This window comes from Xenopus tropicalis, chromosome 4, assembly GCF_000004195.4.
Source record: "Xenopus tropicalis strain Nigerian chromosome 4, UCB_Xtro_10.0, whole genome shotgun sequence".
Taxonomy (NCBI): Eukaryota; Metazoa; Chordata; class Amphibia; order Anura; family Pipidae; genus Xenopus; species Xenopus tropicalis.
Window position 1 is genome coordinate 153,504,085 of NC_030680.2, and position 18,217 is coordinate 153,522,301.

An 18,217-nucleotide genomic window follows, 5' to 3' on the forward strand; every position below is an offset into this window, starting at 1 on the left:
CAGAGTTTATATACAGAGTTTATTTATAGCATTGAGTTACATGTGGGGCAATATTGGGGTTCTGCCCAATGGACAATAGGAATAATATAGGGGGGGTACTGAGGCGGATCATTCTTTATTATGTGGGGCAATATTGGGGTTCTGCCCAACAGGAAAATAGGAATAATATCGGGGGGTACTGAGGCGGATCATACTTTATTATGTGGGGCAATATTGGGGTTCTGCCCAACAGGACAAAAGGAATAATATCGGGGGGTACTGAGGCGGATCATTCTTTATTATGTGGGGCAATATTGGGGTTCTGCCCAACAGGACAATAGGAATAATATAGGGGGGGTACTGAGGCGGATCATTCTTTATTATGTGGGGCAATATTGGGGTTCTGCCCAACAGGACAATAGGAATAATATAGGGGGGGTACTGAGGCGGATCATTCTTTATTATGTGGGGCAGGAGGGTTGCACTGAAGCTACACCCCCCGGATATGGAACATTCCTATAATAGGGGGCAGTTGTTACTCTGTAGAGACCCCACTGAATAAATCGGGGACAATATAATCCGTGTGGGTTCCGTCGATCAGCCCCTGCCCGTTGTTATGGACGAACCAGCACTGCACTCTGCTGCCGCTCTGCAGGTCCTTACTGTAATCCTTCTGCCACCCCCTGAAACAGAACCAGGGTCAGTACAGCCATATGCCCCCCCGGCCCCCCATACCTGCACCCACCCCAGCTGCCCCCTGTCTAACATATAATAAGGTGTAAGCAGGTATTGCCATAAGCAAGTTATAGGGGAGAGGGCAGGGGCACTCTGGGTAAGTAATGGTGAGGGCATAGGGGCAGGGGGCAAGTTGTAGGGGAGAGGGCAGGGGCACACTGGGTAAGTAATGGTGAGGGCATAGGGGCAGGGGGCAAGTTATAGGGGAGAGGGCAGGGGCACACTGGGTAAGTAATGGTGAGGGCATAGGGGCAGGGGGCAAGTTGTAGGGGAGAGGGCAGGGGCACACTGGTAAGTAATGGTGAGGGCATAGGGGCAGGGGGCAAGTTGTAGGGGAGAGGGCAGGGGCACACTGGGTAAGTAATGGTGAGGGCATAGGGGCAGGGGGTAAGTTGTAGAGGAGAGGGCAGGGGCACACTGGGTAAGTAATGGTGAGGGCATAGGGGCAGGGGGCAAGTTGTAGGGGAGAGGGCAGGGGCACACTGGGTAAGTAATGGTGAGGGCATAGGGGCAGGGGGCAAGTTGTAGGGGAGAGGGCAGGGGCACACTGGGTAAGTAATGGTGAGGGCATAGGGGCAGGGGGTAAGTTGTAGGGGAGAGGGCAGGGGCACTCTGGGTAAGTAATGGTGAGGGCATAGGGGCAGGGGGCAAGTTGTTGGGGAGAGGGCAGGGGCACACTGGGTAAGTAATGGTGAGGGAATAGGGGCAGGGGGTAAGTTGTAGGGGAGAGGGCAGGGGCACTCTGGGTAAGTAATGGTGAGGGCATAGGGGCAGGGGGCAAGTTGTAGAGGAGAGGGCAGGGGCACTCTGGTAAGTAATGGTGAGGGCATAGGGGCAGGGGGTAAGTTGTAGGGGGAGAGGGCAGGGGCACACTGGGTAAGTAATGGTGAGGGCATAGGGGCAGGGGGTAAGTTGTAGGGGAGAGGGCAGGGGCACACTGGGTAAGTAATGGTGAGGGCATAGGGCAGGGGGTAAGTTGTAGGGGAGAGGGCAGGGGCACTCTGGGTAAGTAATGGTGAGGGCATAGGGGCAGGGGGTAAGTTGTAGGGGAGAGGGCAGGGGCACTCTGGGTAAGTAATGGTGAGGGCATAGGGGCAGGGGGTAAGTTGTAGGGGAGAGGGCAGGGGCACACTGGGTAAGTAATGGTGAGGGCATAGGGGCAGGGGTAAGTTGTAGGGGAGAGGGCAGGAGAAGCTAATTGGTTTCGGAACCTTGGGGGAGGGCCCAATGCTGAGCGGTTCTGTTGGGGGGGAAAGAGGGAATAAAGGGAACAGCGGGACGGGGCCGTATAAATGAGTAGAAGAGAATTGTGGGTAAGACAGGGGCAGGGACTGGCAGGGAGGGGGTGAGTGGGGGGGGCAGTGTTCCTGATGGATTGGAGGGGGGCAATTAGACAGGGGGAGGCCACAGAGCAGTGCATTAATACAGGGTATAACCCCCATAACCAAGTTACAGAGGAGCCCCTCAGCCACAGTTCCGGGGGTATCTAGCACCCTGCCCCCCCACAATGCAAAGCGGCCCATACATGCCCAGAGATGGCGACCTGGGTCGTAAGGGATGTGGGTGGGTGTTTCTCTGCCCACTCCGCCCCCACTGTGCATTTGTAGCCAATCAGAATCCCAGTGTGGGGCGGGGCTCTCGTACCGTGTGACTGTCAGCAGCGAATCTTTCACCCTCATTGAGGCGTCGGGTTTTTCTGGATCCGCAGTTTTGTGAATGTTGGAAATCTCATAGTCGACTCCGTGGAAAAATTGTCCTTGAAGAAAAAGGATGGAAAGTGATTGGCTGCCCCCACCCATATGTTGGCCCCTCCCACCTGTATCTTGGCCCCACCCCTGAGCTCTGAATAAAGGGCTGATATGTAGTTGGGGAGAGAGAGAACCTCGGGGGCGTGTCCCCACTGTGCCATTTACTGATGAGCCTGAAGGGGGAGACTGTTCTGTTTATTGGGGGGGTCACATTGCCGCCGTGCAACTCCCCCTCACTGCCCCAGTGCCCCACTCGGGCCCTTACCCAGCAGGCCGTGCACTCGCTCAGAGAACCTATGGCTGTCCAGCGTGTAGAACCCCAAGAAGTCTCGGTGCAGGGGGTCCCCCTTGCGGAACTGATGGAGCACAATGATGAATGTGGCCCCGTCCCCCATGGACAGCAGCGCATTCTCCATCTTGTTCACTTGCAGATTAAAGCTACAGACACACACGGGGTTAAACACAGATACTGCAGAGTCTGGGGAATTAAAGGGTAACTTAAGGTTTCTCCCAATGGCCCCCACATCTTAGTCATAGGCAGCAAAGGGCCCAATGTGGCCCAATCAGGAGCGACCTCAGTGTCAGGCAATTTCCCAGCATGCCCCTCCCTCCTGAACAAATGCCCACCTACCCCTCCTCAGTGAGGGTGACATCTTCCTGCCAGGTCAGTGCCACGTTCCTTGCCCCACTCAGTACCGTGACCCCCTGGGCCGTCACCTCGAGCCTCACATCCAGTTTAGTGATGACAATTCCGATTTTCCCAAAATACGTCTCCGTGGGCGCCACGTTCCCGGGTTCCTTCTTCCCAATCAGCTCCCCATTTACTGCGATTCCTGGGGGGGGGGGGCATTGTAAATACAGGGGTACGGGGGGCACCTTCCCTGGAGAGCAGAATGATGCAGGAAAACTGGGGCCCAAATGTGGCACCCCATGCCCACTAGCGCCCCCTAATGACATGTAATTAGCATAGTGCTGCAAGCCCGCCCCCTAGTGAGTCCCGCCCCTTTCTAAATGAGCGCTCGGGTATATTACCTAATTCTGGGTCCGATATGAGGTTCAGAACCGCCCCAGGAGTCTCTTGGATATTAAAGCAAAGGGCATCTTCCTTCTCAGGAACTCGGATGATAAAATGGGGGTCCGAATCCACTGCAAATACATTTATATTGTAGGAGAGATGGGACAGGGTTAATTACAGAATCTGGGGGTATCTCCATCTGCAGTAAGTGACTCGGGGTGCAGCCTGGGGTCTTCCAAACGTACCCGCTATGTTGCTATGGAGACTACGGAATCAAGCCTTCATACATCTTCATAGTAACTAGAACATCTTTATAATAACTATACCATCTCCATAGTACCTAGAACATCTCCACAGTAAATAGAACATCTCCACAGTAACTAGAACATCTCCATAGTAAATAGAACATCTCCATAGTAAATAGAACATCTCCATAGTAACTAGAACATCTCCATTGTAAATAGAACATCTCCATAGTAACTAGAACATCTTTATAATAACTAGAACATTTCCATAGTAACTAGAACATCTCCATAGTAACTAGAACATCTTTATAATAACTAGAACATTTCCATAGTAACTAGAACATCTTTATAATAACTAGAACATTTCCCATAGTGACTAGAACATCTCCATAGTATCTAGAACATCTCTACAGTAAATAGAACATCTCCATAGTATCTAGAACATCTCCACAGTAACTAGAACATCTCCACAGTAACTAGAACATCTCCACAGTAACTAGAACATCTCCACAGTAACTAGAACATTGCCCAACATGTGCCCTAGTTCTGCTAGTGCCATCCAGCCCCTCAGCCCTTGCCCCCCCCCGCCCAGCCCTATAGAGATATAAGGTGGGTACTTACCAAATGATGTGGGAGGTGGGGAGTAGCGCGGGGCTAATGAGAGAAGAAGACAACATGAAATGGGGCAGAAACTCACAGATGGGGCCCCATCACAAATAGGGCCTCACACACAAACAAGGGCAAAGTGGTACCCCCCTGGTACCACAAAGAGAGGGAAATATTAAAGGGACAGTACCCCCCCCAACATAAATGCAATGAATAGGGCTTGTGCCCAGGGTTGGACTGGGAAACAGGGAAAAAACCCAGTGGGCCCCAACAACCCAGGCCCGCTCCTGTGGAACTGTGGGTGCCCCCCACCCCTGAATCTGATTGCAGCTACAAGGGGGGCATTGGGTGCCAGTGTTACAGGTATGCGGTGTGAGAGGGGGGGCATTGGGTGCCAGTGTTACAGGTAACAGGTGTGAGAGGGGGGCATTGGGTGCCAGTGTTACAGGTAACAGGTGTGAGGGGGGGCATTGGGTGCCAGTGTTACAGGTAACAGGTGTGAGAGGGGGGCATTGGGTGCCAGTGTTACAGGTAACAGGTGTGAGAGGGGGGCATTGGGTGCCAGTGTTACAGGTAACAGGTGTGAGGGGGGGCATTGGGTGCCAGTGTTACAGGTAACAGGTGTGAGAGGGGGGCATTGGGTGCCAGTGTTACAGGTAACAGGTGTGAGAGGGGGGCATTGGGTGCCAGTGTTACAGGTAACAGGTGTGAGAGGGGGGCATTGGGTGCCAGTGTTACAGGTAACAGGTGTGAGGGGGGCATTGGGTGCCAGTGTTACAGGTAACAGGTATGCGGTGTGAGAGGGGGGCATTGGGTGCCAGTGTTACAGGTAACAGGTGTGAGAGGGGGGCATTGGGTGCCAGTGTTACAGGTAACAGGTGTGAGGGGGGGGCATTGGGTGCCAGTGTTACAGGTAACAGGTGTGAGGGGGGGGCATTGGGTGCCAGTGTTACAGGTAACAGGTGTGAGGGGGGGGCATTGGGTGCCAGTGTTACAGGTAACAGGTGTGAGGGGGGGGGGCATTGGGTGCCAGTGTTACAGGTAACAGGTGTGAGGGGGGGGGGCATTGGGTGCCAGTGTTACAGGTAACAGGTGTGAGGGGGGCATTGGGTGCCAGTGTTACAGGTAACAGGTGTGAGGGGAGGCATTGGGTGCCAGTGTTACAGGTAACAGGTGTGAGGGGAGGCATTGGGTGCCAGTGTTACAGGTAACAGGTGTGAGGGGGGGGCATTGGGTGCCAGTGTTATAGGTAACAGGTGTGAGGGGGGGCATTGGGTGCCAGTGTTACAGGTAATAGGTGTGAGGGGGGGGCATTGGGTGCCAGTGTCACAGGTAACAGGTGTGAGGGGGGGGGGCATTGGGTGCCAGTGTCACAGGTAACAGGTGTGAGGGGGGGGCATTGGGTGCCAGTGTAACAGGTAATAGGTGTGAGGGGGGGGGCATTGGGTGCCAGTGTCACAGGTAACAGGTGTGAGGGGGGGGGCATTGGGTGCCAGTGTTACAGGTAACAGGTATGCGGTGTGAGAGGGGGGGGCATTGGGTGCCAGTGTCACAGGTAATAGGTGTGAGGGGGGGGCATTGGGTGCCAGTGTTACAGGTAACAGGTGTGAGGGGGGGCATTGGGTGCCAGTGTTACAGGTAACAGGTATGCGGTGTGAGAGGGGGGGGCATTGGGTGCCAGTGTTACAGCTAATAGGTGTGAGGGGGGCATTGGGTGCCAGTGTTACAGGTAACAGGTGTGAGGGGGGGCATTGGGTGCCAGTGTTACAGGTAACAGGTGTGAGGGGGGGCATTGGGTGCCAGTGTTACAGGTAACAGGTGTGGGGGGGGCATTGGGTGCCAGTGTTACAGCTAACAGGTGTGAGGGGGGCATTGGGTGCCAGTGTTACAGGTAACAGGTATGCGGTGTGAGAGGGGGGGGCATTGGGTGCCAGTGTTACAGGTAACAGGTATGCGGTGTGAGGGGGGGGCATTGGGTGCCAGTGTCACAGGTAATAGGTGTGAGGGGGGGGCATTGGGTGCCAGTGTCACAGGTAATAGGTGAGAGGGGGGGGCATTGGGTGCCAGTGTTACAGGTAACAGGTATGCGGTGTGAGAGGGGGGCATTGGGTGCCAGTGTTACAGGTAACAGGTGTGAGGGGGGGCATTGGGTGCCAGTGTTACAGGTAACAGGTGTGAGGGGGGGCATTGGGTGCCAGTGTTACAGGTAACAGGTGTGAGGGGGGGCATTGGGTGCCAGTGTTACAGGTAACAGGTGTGAGGGGGGGCATTGGGTGCCAGTGTTACAGGTAACAGGTGTGGGGGGGGCATTGGGTGCCAGTGTTACAGGTAACAGGTGTGAGGGGGGGCATTGGGTGCCAGTGTTACAGGTAACAGGTGTGGGGGGGGCATTGGGTGCCAGTGTTACAGCTAACAGGTGTGAGGGGGGGCATTGGGTGCCAGTGTTACAGCTAATAGGTGTGAGGGGGGGCATTGGGTGCGAGTGTTACAGCTAATAGGTGTGAGGGGGGGCATTGGGTGCCAGTGTTACAGCTAATAGGTGTGAGGGGGGGCATTGGGTGCCAGTGTTACAGCTAATAGGTGTGAGGGGGGCATTGGGTGCGAGTGTTACAGGTAACAGGTATGCGGTGTGAGAGGGGGCATTGGGTGCCAGTGTTACAGGTAATAGGTGTGAGGGGGGGCTTTGGGTGCCAGTGTTACAGGTAACAGGTGAGAGGGGGGCATTGGGTGCCAGTGTCACAGGTAATAGGTGTGAGGGGGGGCTTTGGGTGCCAGTGTTACAGGTAACAGGTGTGAGGGGGGGCATTGGGTGCCAGTGTTACAGGTAATAGGTGTGAGGGGGGGCTTTGGGTGCCAGTGTCACAGGTAATAGGTGTGAGGGGGGGGCATTGGGTGCCAGTGTCACAGGTAATAGGTGTGAGGGGGGGCTTTGGGTGCCAGTGTTACAGGTAACAGGTGTGAGGGGGGCATTGGGTGCCAGTGTTACAGGTAACAGGTGTGGGGGGGGGGGCATTGGGTGCCAGTGTTACAGGTAACAGGTGTGAGGGGGGGCATTGGGTGCCAGTGTTACAGGTAACAGGTATGCGGTGTGAGAGGGGGGCATTGGGTGCCAGTGTTACAGGTAACAGGTGTGGGGGGGCATTGGGTGCCAGTGTTACAGGTAACAGGTGTGGGGGGGGCATTGGGTGCCAGTGTTACAGGTAATAGGTGTGAGGGGGGGCTTTGGGTGCCAGTGTCACAGGTAATAGGTGTGAGGGGGGGGCATTGGGTGCCAGTGTCACAGGTAATAGGTGTGAGGGGGCTTTGGGTGCCAGTGTTACAGGTAACAGGTGTGAGGGGGGGCATTGGGTGCCAGTGTTACAGGTAACAGGTATGCGGTGTTAGAGGGGGGGCATTGGGTGCCAGTGTTACAGGTAACAGGTGTGAGGGGGGGCATTGGGTGCCAGTGTTACAGGTAACAGGTATGCGGTGTGAGAGGGGGGCATTGGGTGCCAGTGTTACAGGTAACAGGTGTGGGGGGGGCATTGGGTGCCAGTGTTACAGGTAACAGGTGTGGGGGGGGGGCATTGGGTGCCAGTGTTACAGGTAACAGGTGTGGGGGGGGCATTGGGTGCCAGTGTTACAGGTAACAGGTGTGGGGGGGGCATTGGGTGCCAGTGTTACAGGTAACAGGTGTGGGGGGGGGGCATTGGGTGCCAGTGTTACAGGTAACAGGTATGCGGTGTGAGAGGGGGGGGCATTGGGTGCCAGTGTTACAGCTAATAGGTGTGAGGGGGGGCATTGGGTGCCAGTGTTACAGGTAACAGGTGTGAGAGGGGGGCATTGGGTGCCAGTGTTACAGGTAACAGGTGTGAGAGGGGGGGGGCATTGGGTGCCAGTGTTACAGGTAACAGGTGTGAGAGGGGGGGGCATTGGGTGCCAGTGTTACAGGTAACAGGTGTGAGAGGGGGGGGCATTGGGTGCCAGTGTTACAGGTAACAGGTATGCGGTGTGAGAGGGGGGGGCATTGGGTGCCAGTGTTACAGGTAACAGGTATGAGGTGTGAGAGGGGGGGGCATTGGGTGCCAGTGTTACAGGTAACAGGTGTGAGGGGGGGGCATTGGGTGCCAGTGTTACAGGTAACAGGTGTGAGGGGGGGCATTGGGTGCCAGTGTTACAGGTAACAGGTGTGAGGGGGGGCATTGGGTGCCAGTGTTACAGGTAACAGGTGTGAGGGGGGGGCATTGGGTGCCAGTGTTACAGGTAACAGGTGTGAGGGGGGGGCATTGGGTGCCAGTGTTACAGGTAACAGGTGTGAGGGGGGGGGGGCATTGGGTGCCAGTGTTTACAGGTAACAGGTGTGAGGGGAGGCATTGGGTGCCAGTGTTACAGGTAACAGGTGTGAGGGGGGGCATTGGGTGCCAGTGTTACAGGTAACAGGTGTGGGGGGGGCATTGGGTGCCAGTGTTACAGGTAACAGGTATGCGGTGTGAGAGGGGGGCATTGGGTGCCAGTGTTACAGGTAACAGGTGTGGGGGGGGCATTGGGTGCCAGTTACATAGTTACATAGTTACATAGTTACATAGGGTTGAAAAAAGACCATTGTCCATCAAGTTCAACCCATCCGAGTAAACCCAGCACACAACCTATACTAACCAATCTATACACTCACATACATAAACTATATATACACCCACTAGTACTAACTGTAGGTATTAGTATCACAATAGCCTTGGGTATTCTGATTGTTCAAGAACTCATCCAGGCCCCTCTTATAGGCATTAACAGAATCTGCCATTACCCCATCACTAGGGGCATTCCCCAACCCCCTCACTGCCCTCACCGTGAGGAACCCCCTACCCAACATCCCCCGGCAGGGCATTCCCCAACCCCCTCACTGCCCTCACCGTGAGGAACCCCCTACCCAACATCCCCCGGCAGGGCATTCCCCAACCCCCTCACTGCCCTCACCGTGAGGAACCCCCTACCCAACACCCCCCGGCAGGGCATTCCCCAACCCCCTCACTGCCCTCACCGTGAGGAACCCCCTACCCAACATCCCCCGGCAGGGCATTCCCCAACCCCCTCACTGCCCTCACCGTGAGGAACCCCCTACCCAACATCCCCCGGCAGGGTATTCCCCAACCCCCTCACTGCCCTCACCGTGAGGAACCCCCTACCCAACATCCCCCGGCAGGGTATTCCCCAACCCCCTCACTGCCCTCACCGTGAGGAACCCCCTACCCAACACCCCCCGGCAGGGCATTCCCCAACCCCCTCACTGCCCTCACCGTGAGGAACCCCCTACGCTGCTTCAAATGGAAGCTCCTTTCCTCTAATCTATAGGGGTGACCTCTGGTGCGCTGATTACCAGTGTTACAGGTAACAGGTGTGGGGGGGGCATTGGGTGCCAGTGTTACAGGTAACAGGTGTGAGGGGGGGCATTGGGTGCCAGTGTTACAGGTAACAGGTGTGAGGGGGGGCATTGGGTGCCAGTGTTACAGGTAACAGGTGTGAGGGGGGGCATTGGGTGCCAGTGTTACAGGTAACAGGTGTGAGGGGGGCATTGGGTGGCCAGTGTTACAGGTAACAGGTGTGAGAGGGGGGCATTGGGTGCCAGTGTTACAGGTAACAGGTGTGAGGGGGGGCATTGGGTGCCAGTGTTACAGGTAACAGGTGTGAGGGGGGGGGCATTGGGTGCCAGTGTTACAGGTAACAGGTATGCGGTGTGAAAGGGGGGCATTGGGTGCCAGTGTTACAGGTAACAGGTGTGAGGGGGGGGCATTGGGTGCCAGTGTCACAGGTAATAGGTGTGAGGGGGGGGCATTGGGTGCCAGTGTTACAGGTAACAGGTATGCGGTGTGAGGGGGGGGCATTGGGTGCCAGTGTTACAGGTAACAGGTATGCGGTGTGAGAGGGGGGCATTGGGTGCCAGTGTCACAGGTAATAGGTGTGAGGGGGGGGGGCATTGGGTGCCAGTGTCACAGGTAATAGGTGTGAGGGGGGGGCATTGGGTGCCAGTGTTACAGGTAACAGGTATGCGGTGTGAGGGGGGGCATTGGGTGCCAGTGTTACAGGTAACAGGTATGCGGTGTGAGAGGGGGGCATTGGGTGCCAGTGTCACAGGTAATAGGTGTGAGGGGGGGGGGCATTGGGTGCCAGTGTCACAGGTAATAGGTGTGAGGGGGGGGGCATTGGGTGCCAGTGTCACAGGTAACAGGTGTGAGGGGGGGGGGGCATTGGGTGCCAGTGTTACAGGTAACAGGTGTGAGGGGGGGGCATTGGGTGCCAGTGTTACAGGTAACAGGTGTGAGGGGGGGCATTGGGTGCCAGTGTTACAGGTAACAGGTGTGAGGGGGGGCATTGGGTGCCAGTGTTACAGGTAACAGGTGTGAGGGGGGGCATTGGGTGCCAGTGTTACAGGTAACAGGTATGCGGTGTGAGGGGGGGGGGCATTGGGTGCCAGTGTCACAGGTAATAGGTGTGAGGGGGGCATTGGGTGCCAGTGTTACAGGTAACAGGTGTGAGGGGGGCATTGGGTGCCAGTGTTACAGGTAACAGGTATGCGGTGTGAGGGGGGGGCATTGGGTGCCAGTGTCACAGGTAATAGGTGTGAGGGGGGGGCATTGGGTGCCAGTGTTACAGGTAACAGGTGTGAGAGGGGGGCATTGGGTGCCAGTGTTACAGGTAACAGGTGAGGGGGGGGGTATCTGCGCCTGAGGAAGGGGGGTCCCTAATGAAATGCCTGGCACTTCCCTATGTTCTGCTCCATGCGGCCCAGTGGGTCCGGTTCTGACCCATAGCACCTACTGGATCGGATCCCTTTGGGTTGATAAGAGAAATCTCCTACCTGAGTAGCTGCTCCCGACCCGGGGGGCTGCAATAGGAACAAATCACAAACTCATTGCTTTTCCCTCTGGAACCAAATCCCCCCAATAAATAAAGCTGTGACCCCAGAGTCCTATCTGTGCCCCCTGTCACGAGACAGACCGTTACCCCCCCACCCACATTATTGCCCCCCGTCACTGCACCTTATATCTAGGACAGATGCCACTCAGTCTCCGACCCCTCCTTATTGCCCCAGTGCCTCCCACCCATCTATCCCTGGCCCCATTCCTACTGCCCCATTCCTACTGCCCCACTCCCACTGCCCCACTCCCACTGCCCCACTCCCACTGCCCCACTCCCACTGCCCCACTCCCACTGCCCCACTCCCACTGCCCCACTCCCACTGCCCCACTCCCACTGCCCCACTCCCACTGCCCCACTCCCACTGCCCCACTCCCACTGCCCCACTCCCACTGCCCCACTCCCACTGCCCCACTCCCACTGCCCCATTGTTACTGCCCCACTCCCACTGCCCAACTCCTACTGCCCCAGAGGGAGGGAATTCGGACAGACTGTGCCCATTCCCATCATTCCCACAGGTGCCGTATCCGCCATTTCCTTGGGAAGCAGCTGATGGGATTGGACTGTACCAAGGGAAATGGGGGGGCACTTTAGCCCCAGTGAGTTTATTCTGCTCCCCCTCATTCCCTGCTCTCTCCCTGCTGCACAATAATAATAATAATAATAATAATAAATAATAAGTAAATACCTGAATACGAGCTCTGGGCCTGGGATTCTGCAGGAGGAAAACAAAATCATTCATTTACTGCTTTTCCACAAAAATCATCAGCACAGAAACCGTATTATCCATAACTGCCCCTATGTACCCCTATATACCCCTATGTACCCCTATGTACCCCTATTACATTACATTACATTAACATTTATTTATAAAGCGCCAACATATTCCGCAGCGCTGTACAATAAATGGGTTCCATACATTGGGCATACAGAGTAACATATAAAGCAATCAGTAACCGATACAGGAGGGGAAGGGAGCCCTGCCCAAAAGAGCTTACACTCTACAAGGAATAACATATAAAGCAATCAGTAACCGATACAGGAGGGGAAGGGAGCCCTGCCCAAAAGAGCTTACACTCTACAAGGAGTAACATATAAAGCAATCAGTAACCGATACAGGAGGGGAAGAGAGCCCTGCCCAAAAGAGCTTACACTCTACAAGGAGTAACATATAAAGCAATCAGTAACCGATACAGGAGGGGAAGGGAGCCCTGCCCAAAAGAGCTTACACTCTACAAGGAGTAACATATAAAGCAATCAGTAACCGATACAGGAGGGGAAGGGAGCCCTGCCCCAAAGAGCTTACAATCTACAAGGAGAAAGGGCTGAGACACAGGGTGTGGGAATGGGCGGAGCTGGGAGAGGGGGGGGGCACAGGGTGTTGCTAAACTAGATTAGGGGAAGCCTCTCTGAATAAATGTGTTTTTAGAGATCTCTTGAAGGCAGAGAGATTGGGAGAAAGTCTGACAGTTTGTGGGAGCGAATTCCAGAGAAGGGGGGCAGCCCTTGCAAAGTCTTGAATACGAGCATGTGAGGAGGGAATGAGAGAGGAGTTGGGGAGCAGGTCAGTAGGGGGGTAACAAGCGGGTTGGATGGTACCTAGAGATGAGTTCAGAGATGTAGGGGGGGGCAGAGTTATGGACTGCTTTATATGTGAGGGTCAATAGCTTGAATTTTATCCTGGATGGTAGGGGGAGCCAGTGCAGGGATTGGCAGAGCGGCACGGCGGGGACTGGCAGAGTGGCACGGCAGGGGGACTGGCAGAGGGGCACGGCAGGGGGACTGGCAGAGGGGCACGGCAGGGGGACTGGCAGAGGGGCACGGCAGGGGGACTGGCAGAGGGGCACGGCAGGGGGACTGGCAGAGTGGCACGGCAGGGGGACTGGCAGAGGGGCACGGCAGGGGGACTGGCAGAGGGGCACGGCAGGGGGACTGGCAGAGGGGCACGGCAGGGGGACTGGCAGAGGGGCACGGCAGAGCAGGAGCGGTTGGAGAGGTGTATGAGCCTGGCAGCAGGATTCATTATGGACTGGAGAGGGGACAGGCTTTGGAGGGTTAGGCCAATTAATAGGGAGTTACAGTAGTCCAGGCGAGATATTATAAGTGAATAAGAATTTTGGCAGCATCTTGGGTGATAAATGATCGGATTTTGGAGATATTTCTTAGGTGAAAGTGACAGGATTTGATAAGTGATTGGATATGAGGGGGGAAGGACAGGGCAGAATCAGGGGGAACCCCAAGGCACCGGGCCTGGGAAGATGGGGTGATGGTAGAATTGTTACCCTGTATAGATACCTCGGGAACAATGTGGGCGTTGGATGGGGGAAAGAGAACCAGTTCAGGCTCAGAGAGGGTTAATTTAAGGTAACGCTGGGACATCCAAGTGGAGATAGCGGCCAGGCAGGGAGAGACGCCAGTTAGAAGCTCTGGGTTGAGATCAGGAGAGGAAAGATAGATGTGAGTATCCCCAGCATAGAGGTGGGACTGACAGCCAAAAGAACTGATTAGTTTGCCAAGTGAGGAGGTATAGAGAGAAAATAGTAAGGGGCCCAGGACAGAGCCTTGGGGAACCCCGACAGAAAGAGGCAGGGGAGAAGGGGATTCCCCATTGTAAGAGACACTGAAGGATCTGAGAGATAAGATGGAAACCAGGATAAGGCAGTGTCACGAAGGCCAAGAGAGCGGAGAGTCTGGGGGAGAAGAGGGGGATCCACAGTGTCAAAAGCAGCAGAGAGATCGAGAAGTATCAGTAGCGAGAAGTGTTTTTTGGCTTTAGCCGAAAGGAGGCCATTTGTTAGTCGGGTTAGAGCAGTTTCGGTGGAGTGTTGTTGTCTAAAACCAGATTGTAGGGGATCCAGGAGGTTATTGTCAGAGAGGAATAGCATCAGTCGGTTGTATACTAGGCGCTCAAGCAGTTTGGAGATGAATGGGAGCAGAGAGATAGGTCGGAGGTTAGTAGGATTGGAGGGATCTAGGGAGGGTTTTTTCAGAATAGGGGTTACCAGTGCTGTTTCAGTTGGGAGGGAAAGATTCCAGTAGAGAGCGAGAGATTGAATAGATGAGTTAAGGCTTTGATAAGACAGGGGTTGGCATTGCGTAGAAGTTTGGTAGGAATGGGATCAAGCGGGCAGGTAGTAAGGTGGGAGGGAGACAGCAGTTTTGAGACTTCAGTCACTGGGGAGAAGGAGCCAAGAAGAGACTGGGGAGAAGGAGCCAAGAAGAGACTGGGGGGCATGTAGGGAGGGAGGGGAATGGTTATGGGGATTTAGTTGTGCAATGTCACTTCGGATGGTGTCAATTTTATTTTTAAAGTGCTCGGCAATAGCTTGAGCAGTGACTGAAGCACACGGGGGGGGGGGGGGGACAGCAGAGAGTTAAAGGGAGAGAAGAGTTGGGCAGGTTGGTTAGAGAGGGGGTTAATAAGTGCAGGGAAGTAGGTTTGTTTAGCTTGGCAGAGGGGGGTGTTGTAGGAGAGCAGATTTGTAGCTGCAGAAATCTGACTCTGACCTTGATTTGTGCCAGCGGCAAGTGTACCTGACTGTTTTTGGAGGGATTTGGTATGAGCAGTGTGCCAGGGCGGGTATGAGCAGTGTGCCAGGGTGGGTATGAGCAGTGTGCCAGGGTGGGTATGAGCAGGGTGCCAGGGTGGGTATGAGCAGTGTGCCAGGGCGGGTAGGAGCAGGGTGCCAGGGTGGGTAGGAGCAGGGTGCCAGGGCGGGTAGGAGCAGGGTGCCAGGGTGGGTATGAGCAGGGTGCCAGGGTGGGTATGAGCAGGGTGCCAGGGTGGGTATGAGCAGGGTGCCAGGGTGGGTATGAGCAGGGTGCCAGGGTGGGTATGAGCAGGGTGCCAGGGTGGGTATGAGCAGGGTGCCAGGGCGGGTAGGAGCAGGGTGCCAGGGTGGGTATGAGCAGGGTGCCAGGGTGGGTATGAGCAGGGTGCCAGGGCGGGTAGGAGCAGGGTGCCAGGGCGGGTATGGGCAGGGTGCCAGGGTTGGAGCGGTTTGGGCCTCACACGTTTAGTCTTGGCAGGAGCAGCACATTGAGGGCAGGGGTGAGTGGCTGTAGGAGACAGAGAGGCCTGATTAGGACAAGAGACAGTTCGGATGTTAGAATGAAGAGAGTCAAAGGTAGAAGAGAGATGTGACGTGTTTAGGGATTGCAGGTGTCGGTATGTGTATGTTTGGGGGGCAGCAGGGGGTGTGGGGGGAGTTAGCGAGAGTTGAAATGGGAGCAGATTGGGATCAGAGAGGGGGAAAGGGGAGTTAGTGAAGTTGGAGGTAGAACAACATTTTGTAAATATAAGATCCAGGGAGTTTCCATTAGAGTGAGAGGGGGAGTCAGAGCACAGAGATACCCCAAAGGGGGGTGTTAGTGAGAGGAGTTTAGAGACAGCAGGGGCATTAGGGTTGTTAACAGGTATGTTACAGTCACCTAGTACAATGGATGGGGAGTCAGAGGAAAGGAAGTAAGGAAGCCAGGCAGAAACGTTGTCAAAGAATTGTGAGGTCGGGCCAGGAGGTCGGTATATGGGCGCAATGCGAAGTGAAACAGGGGAGAAGCCTAATAGAGTGACCCTCAAATGGGGAAAATGAAAGAGAAGGAGGAGGTGGAAGGACTTTAAATGAATAGCGGGGGGAGAGAAGGAGCCCTACCCCACCCCCTGCCCTGTTCCCAGGCCTGGGAGTGTGAGTAAGGTGTAGCCCCCCAAAGGGCAGTGGGGGAGGCAGTGTCAGTAGGGGAAAGCCAGGTCTCCGTTATTGCAAATAAGTTAAGGGATTTAGTGATGAAAAGGTCATGGATGGAGGTGAGTTTGTTGCAGACGGAGCGGGAATCCCAGAGGCACAGGGAATGTGAATAGGGGCTTTGGGTATAGGGGTAAGGGGTCTGTACTTTATAGGGGTACAGGGTGGGTTTGGGTATAGGGGTAAGGGTCCTGTACTTCAGAGGGGTACAGGGTGGGTTTGGGTATAGGGGTATGGGTTCTGTACTTTATAGGGGTACAGGTGGGTTTGGGTATAGGGGTATGGGTTCTGTACTTTATAGGGGTACAGGGTGGGTTTGGGTATAGGGGTAAGGGGTCTGTACTTTATAGGGGTACAGGGTGGGTTTGGGTATAGGGGTAAGGGTTCTGTACTTTATAGGGGTACAGGGTGGGTTTGGGGAACGTGTCCCTAACAGAACAGGGATGGGGTAAGGGCCGGGGTTGGGGGTCACCGGCAGCGAGTAACAGGAAGGAGAGGAATGCAAGGTGAGAGCGGGATTTGTATGTTTTTGTTTTATATGAGGAGAAAGAGTTACCTGGGGTTATGGAGCAGAGCAATTTAAAGACTCCATGTGCTGAGAGGGAAGGAGAGGAGAGAGGCAGTGATCGCTGTACCTTTCTGACTGGATGGAGGGAGCGGCTGGAGATGTTTAGGAAACATGAAAGTGCAAAGAGGAGGAGGGCAGGATAAACATATTGGGGTAGGAAATAACAAACTACCAGGAATAAGCAAAGTTGTTTTCTTGCGATTCCACATTGTTCAGTGTTGATTGGAGATAGTTTGTAGCCTTGTCAGTGCCTTGTCCAACTGCCATTCCCTTCTTCCTAGCACTTGGGAAATGGTAGCCCCAGTGCCTGCCCCTGACACTAGTGCCATCCCCAAGGCTGCATCTGAATTTATATGCAGTTGATTGGGGAAAGCCAGAATCTAATTGACTAATTAATCAGTTAAGCAATCAGGGATCAAAGTAAACAGGCTGTGTGGGGAGGGGGAGAGTTGTACAAGCACCAGAACCAAGTTTGGGGCTGTAAAAATATATCTTGCTCACTGAGGAGTGGGACACAGATGTGGGTGACACAGCTATCACTAGTACTAAATCAAGGTAGGCCTAACAGAAAAACTTATTGGCATAGCAGATACACAGATGAGAATTACCATTAATATAGAGGCTGCAATATAGTGGGTTATATGGCAGTATACAGCAGAGGGATACACAGATGAGAATTACCATTAATATAGTAACACCCTATGTGCCCCTATGTACCCCTATGTGCCCCTATGTACCCCTATGTGCCCCTATGTACCCCTATGTACCCCTATGTACCCCTATGTGCCAGGGCCAGACTGGAAATCTGTGGGGTCCGGTAATACCAGCAGCCCCCCCCTATGGGTACTGGAAATGCCAGGGGGGGCTGTAAGGTGCCACAGACAGTCACTATTTATTGGGCTGGGGGGGGCTGTTTGTGCCTCTGGGTACTGGGAATGCCAGGGGGGCTGTAAGGTGCCACAGACAGTCACTATTTATTGGGCTGGGGGGGGGGGCTGTTTGTGCCTCTGGGTACTGGGAATGCCAGGGGGCTGTAAGGTGCCACAGACAGTCACTATTTATTGGGCTGGGGGGCTGTTTGTGCCTCTGGGTACTGGGAATGCCGGGGGGGCTGTAAGGTGCCACAGACAGTCACTATTTATTGGGCTGGGGGGGGGGGCTGTTTGTGCCTCTGGGTACTGGGAATGCCAGGGGGGCTGTAAGGTGCCACAGTCACTATTTATTGGGCTGGGGGGGGCATCTGTGCCACACAAACGGCTGATTACCATGCACACTAATTGCCCTGCCAATATCCCTAATTACCCCCCAGGAATGAGATTACACAGTAAATGGGCACAATAATATATAATGTTATACTCACCTTGTCCTGCAGGGGGAGCGGGAGGGAAGAAACACACAGTTAGTACATTGGCATTTGGGAACATTGCGTTTATATCACAGTAAAGGGACAGACCTGCCCCCCCCCCCCCTCCGGTCCCTATATCAGTAAGGTCTATAGAGAAGTCAGTTTAGATGACAAACAGTATGGCAGCTCCCTGATATCAACAGGCACAACTATACAGAGAATTGCAGGGCAGTATGTCCATATCCTTACTGTAGCGCCACTGATGAAGGGGGTTTAATGTCTCATGGAGAGAAGTTACTCTATAGGTGATTGTTAGCTCTGTGGGTCGCAAGGTACAAACAGAAAA

The 18,217-nt window shown here is 54.6% G+C and overlaps 1 protein-coding gene across 2 annotated transcripts in view; it reads right to left on the reverse strand.

Moving 5' to 3' along the window:
• The window catches only part of itih3 (inter-alpha-trypsin inhibitor heavy chain 3), a 58,625-nt gene continuing 40,408 nt past the window's right edge, over nucleotides 1-18,217 (reverse strand). The window contains exons 16-25 of one of the 2 annotated variants that reach the window (XR_004222451.1): nucleotides 17,887-17,892; nucleotides 11,905-11,931; nucleotides 11,158-11,184; nucleotides 4,344-4,376; nucleotides 3,495-3,608; nucleotides 3,094-3,295; nucleotides 2,728-2,900; nucleotides 2,359-2,470; nucleotides 445-662; nucleotides 1-363 (exon numbers count right to left, since the gene is read on the reverse strand). Coding sequence is in view for 1 of the 2 variants with exons in the window: in XM_031901302.1 (XP_031757162.1) it covers nucleotides 515-662; nucleotides 2,359-2,470; nucleotides 2,728-2,900; nucleotides 3,094-3,295; nucleotides 3,495-3,608; nucleotides 4,344-4,376; nucleotides 11,158-11,184; nucleotides 11,905-11,931; nucleotides 17,887-17,892 (842 nt within the window). In the remaining variant the exon portion in view is untranslated. Of the gene's footprint in view, nucleotides 663-2,358; nucleotides 2,471-2,727; nucleotides 2,901-3,093; nucleotides 3,296-3,494; nucleotides 3,609-4,343; nucleotides 4,377-11,157; nucleotides 11,185-11,904; nucleotides 11,932-17,886; nucleotides 17,893-18,217 lie in introns of both variants that reach the window. The other variant, XM_031901302.1, reaches the window with a different exon arrangement.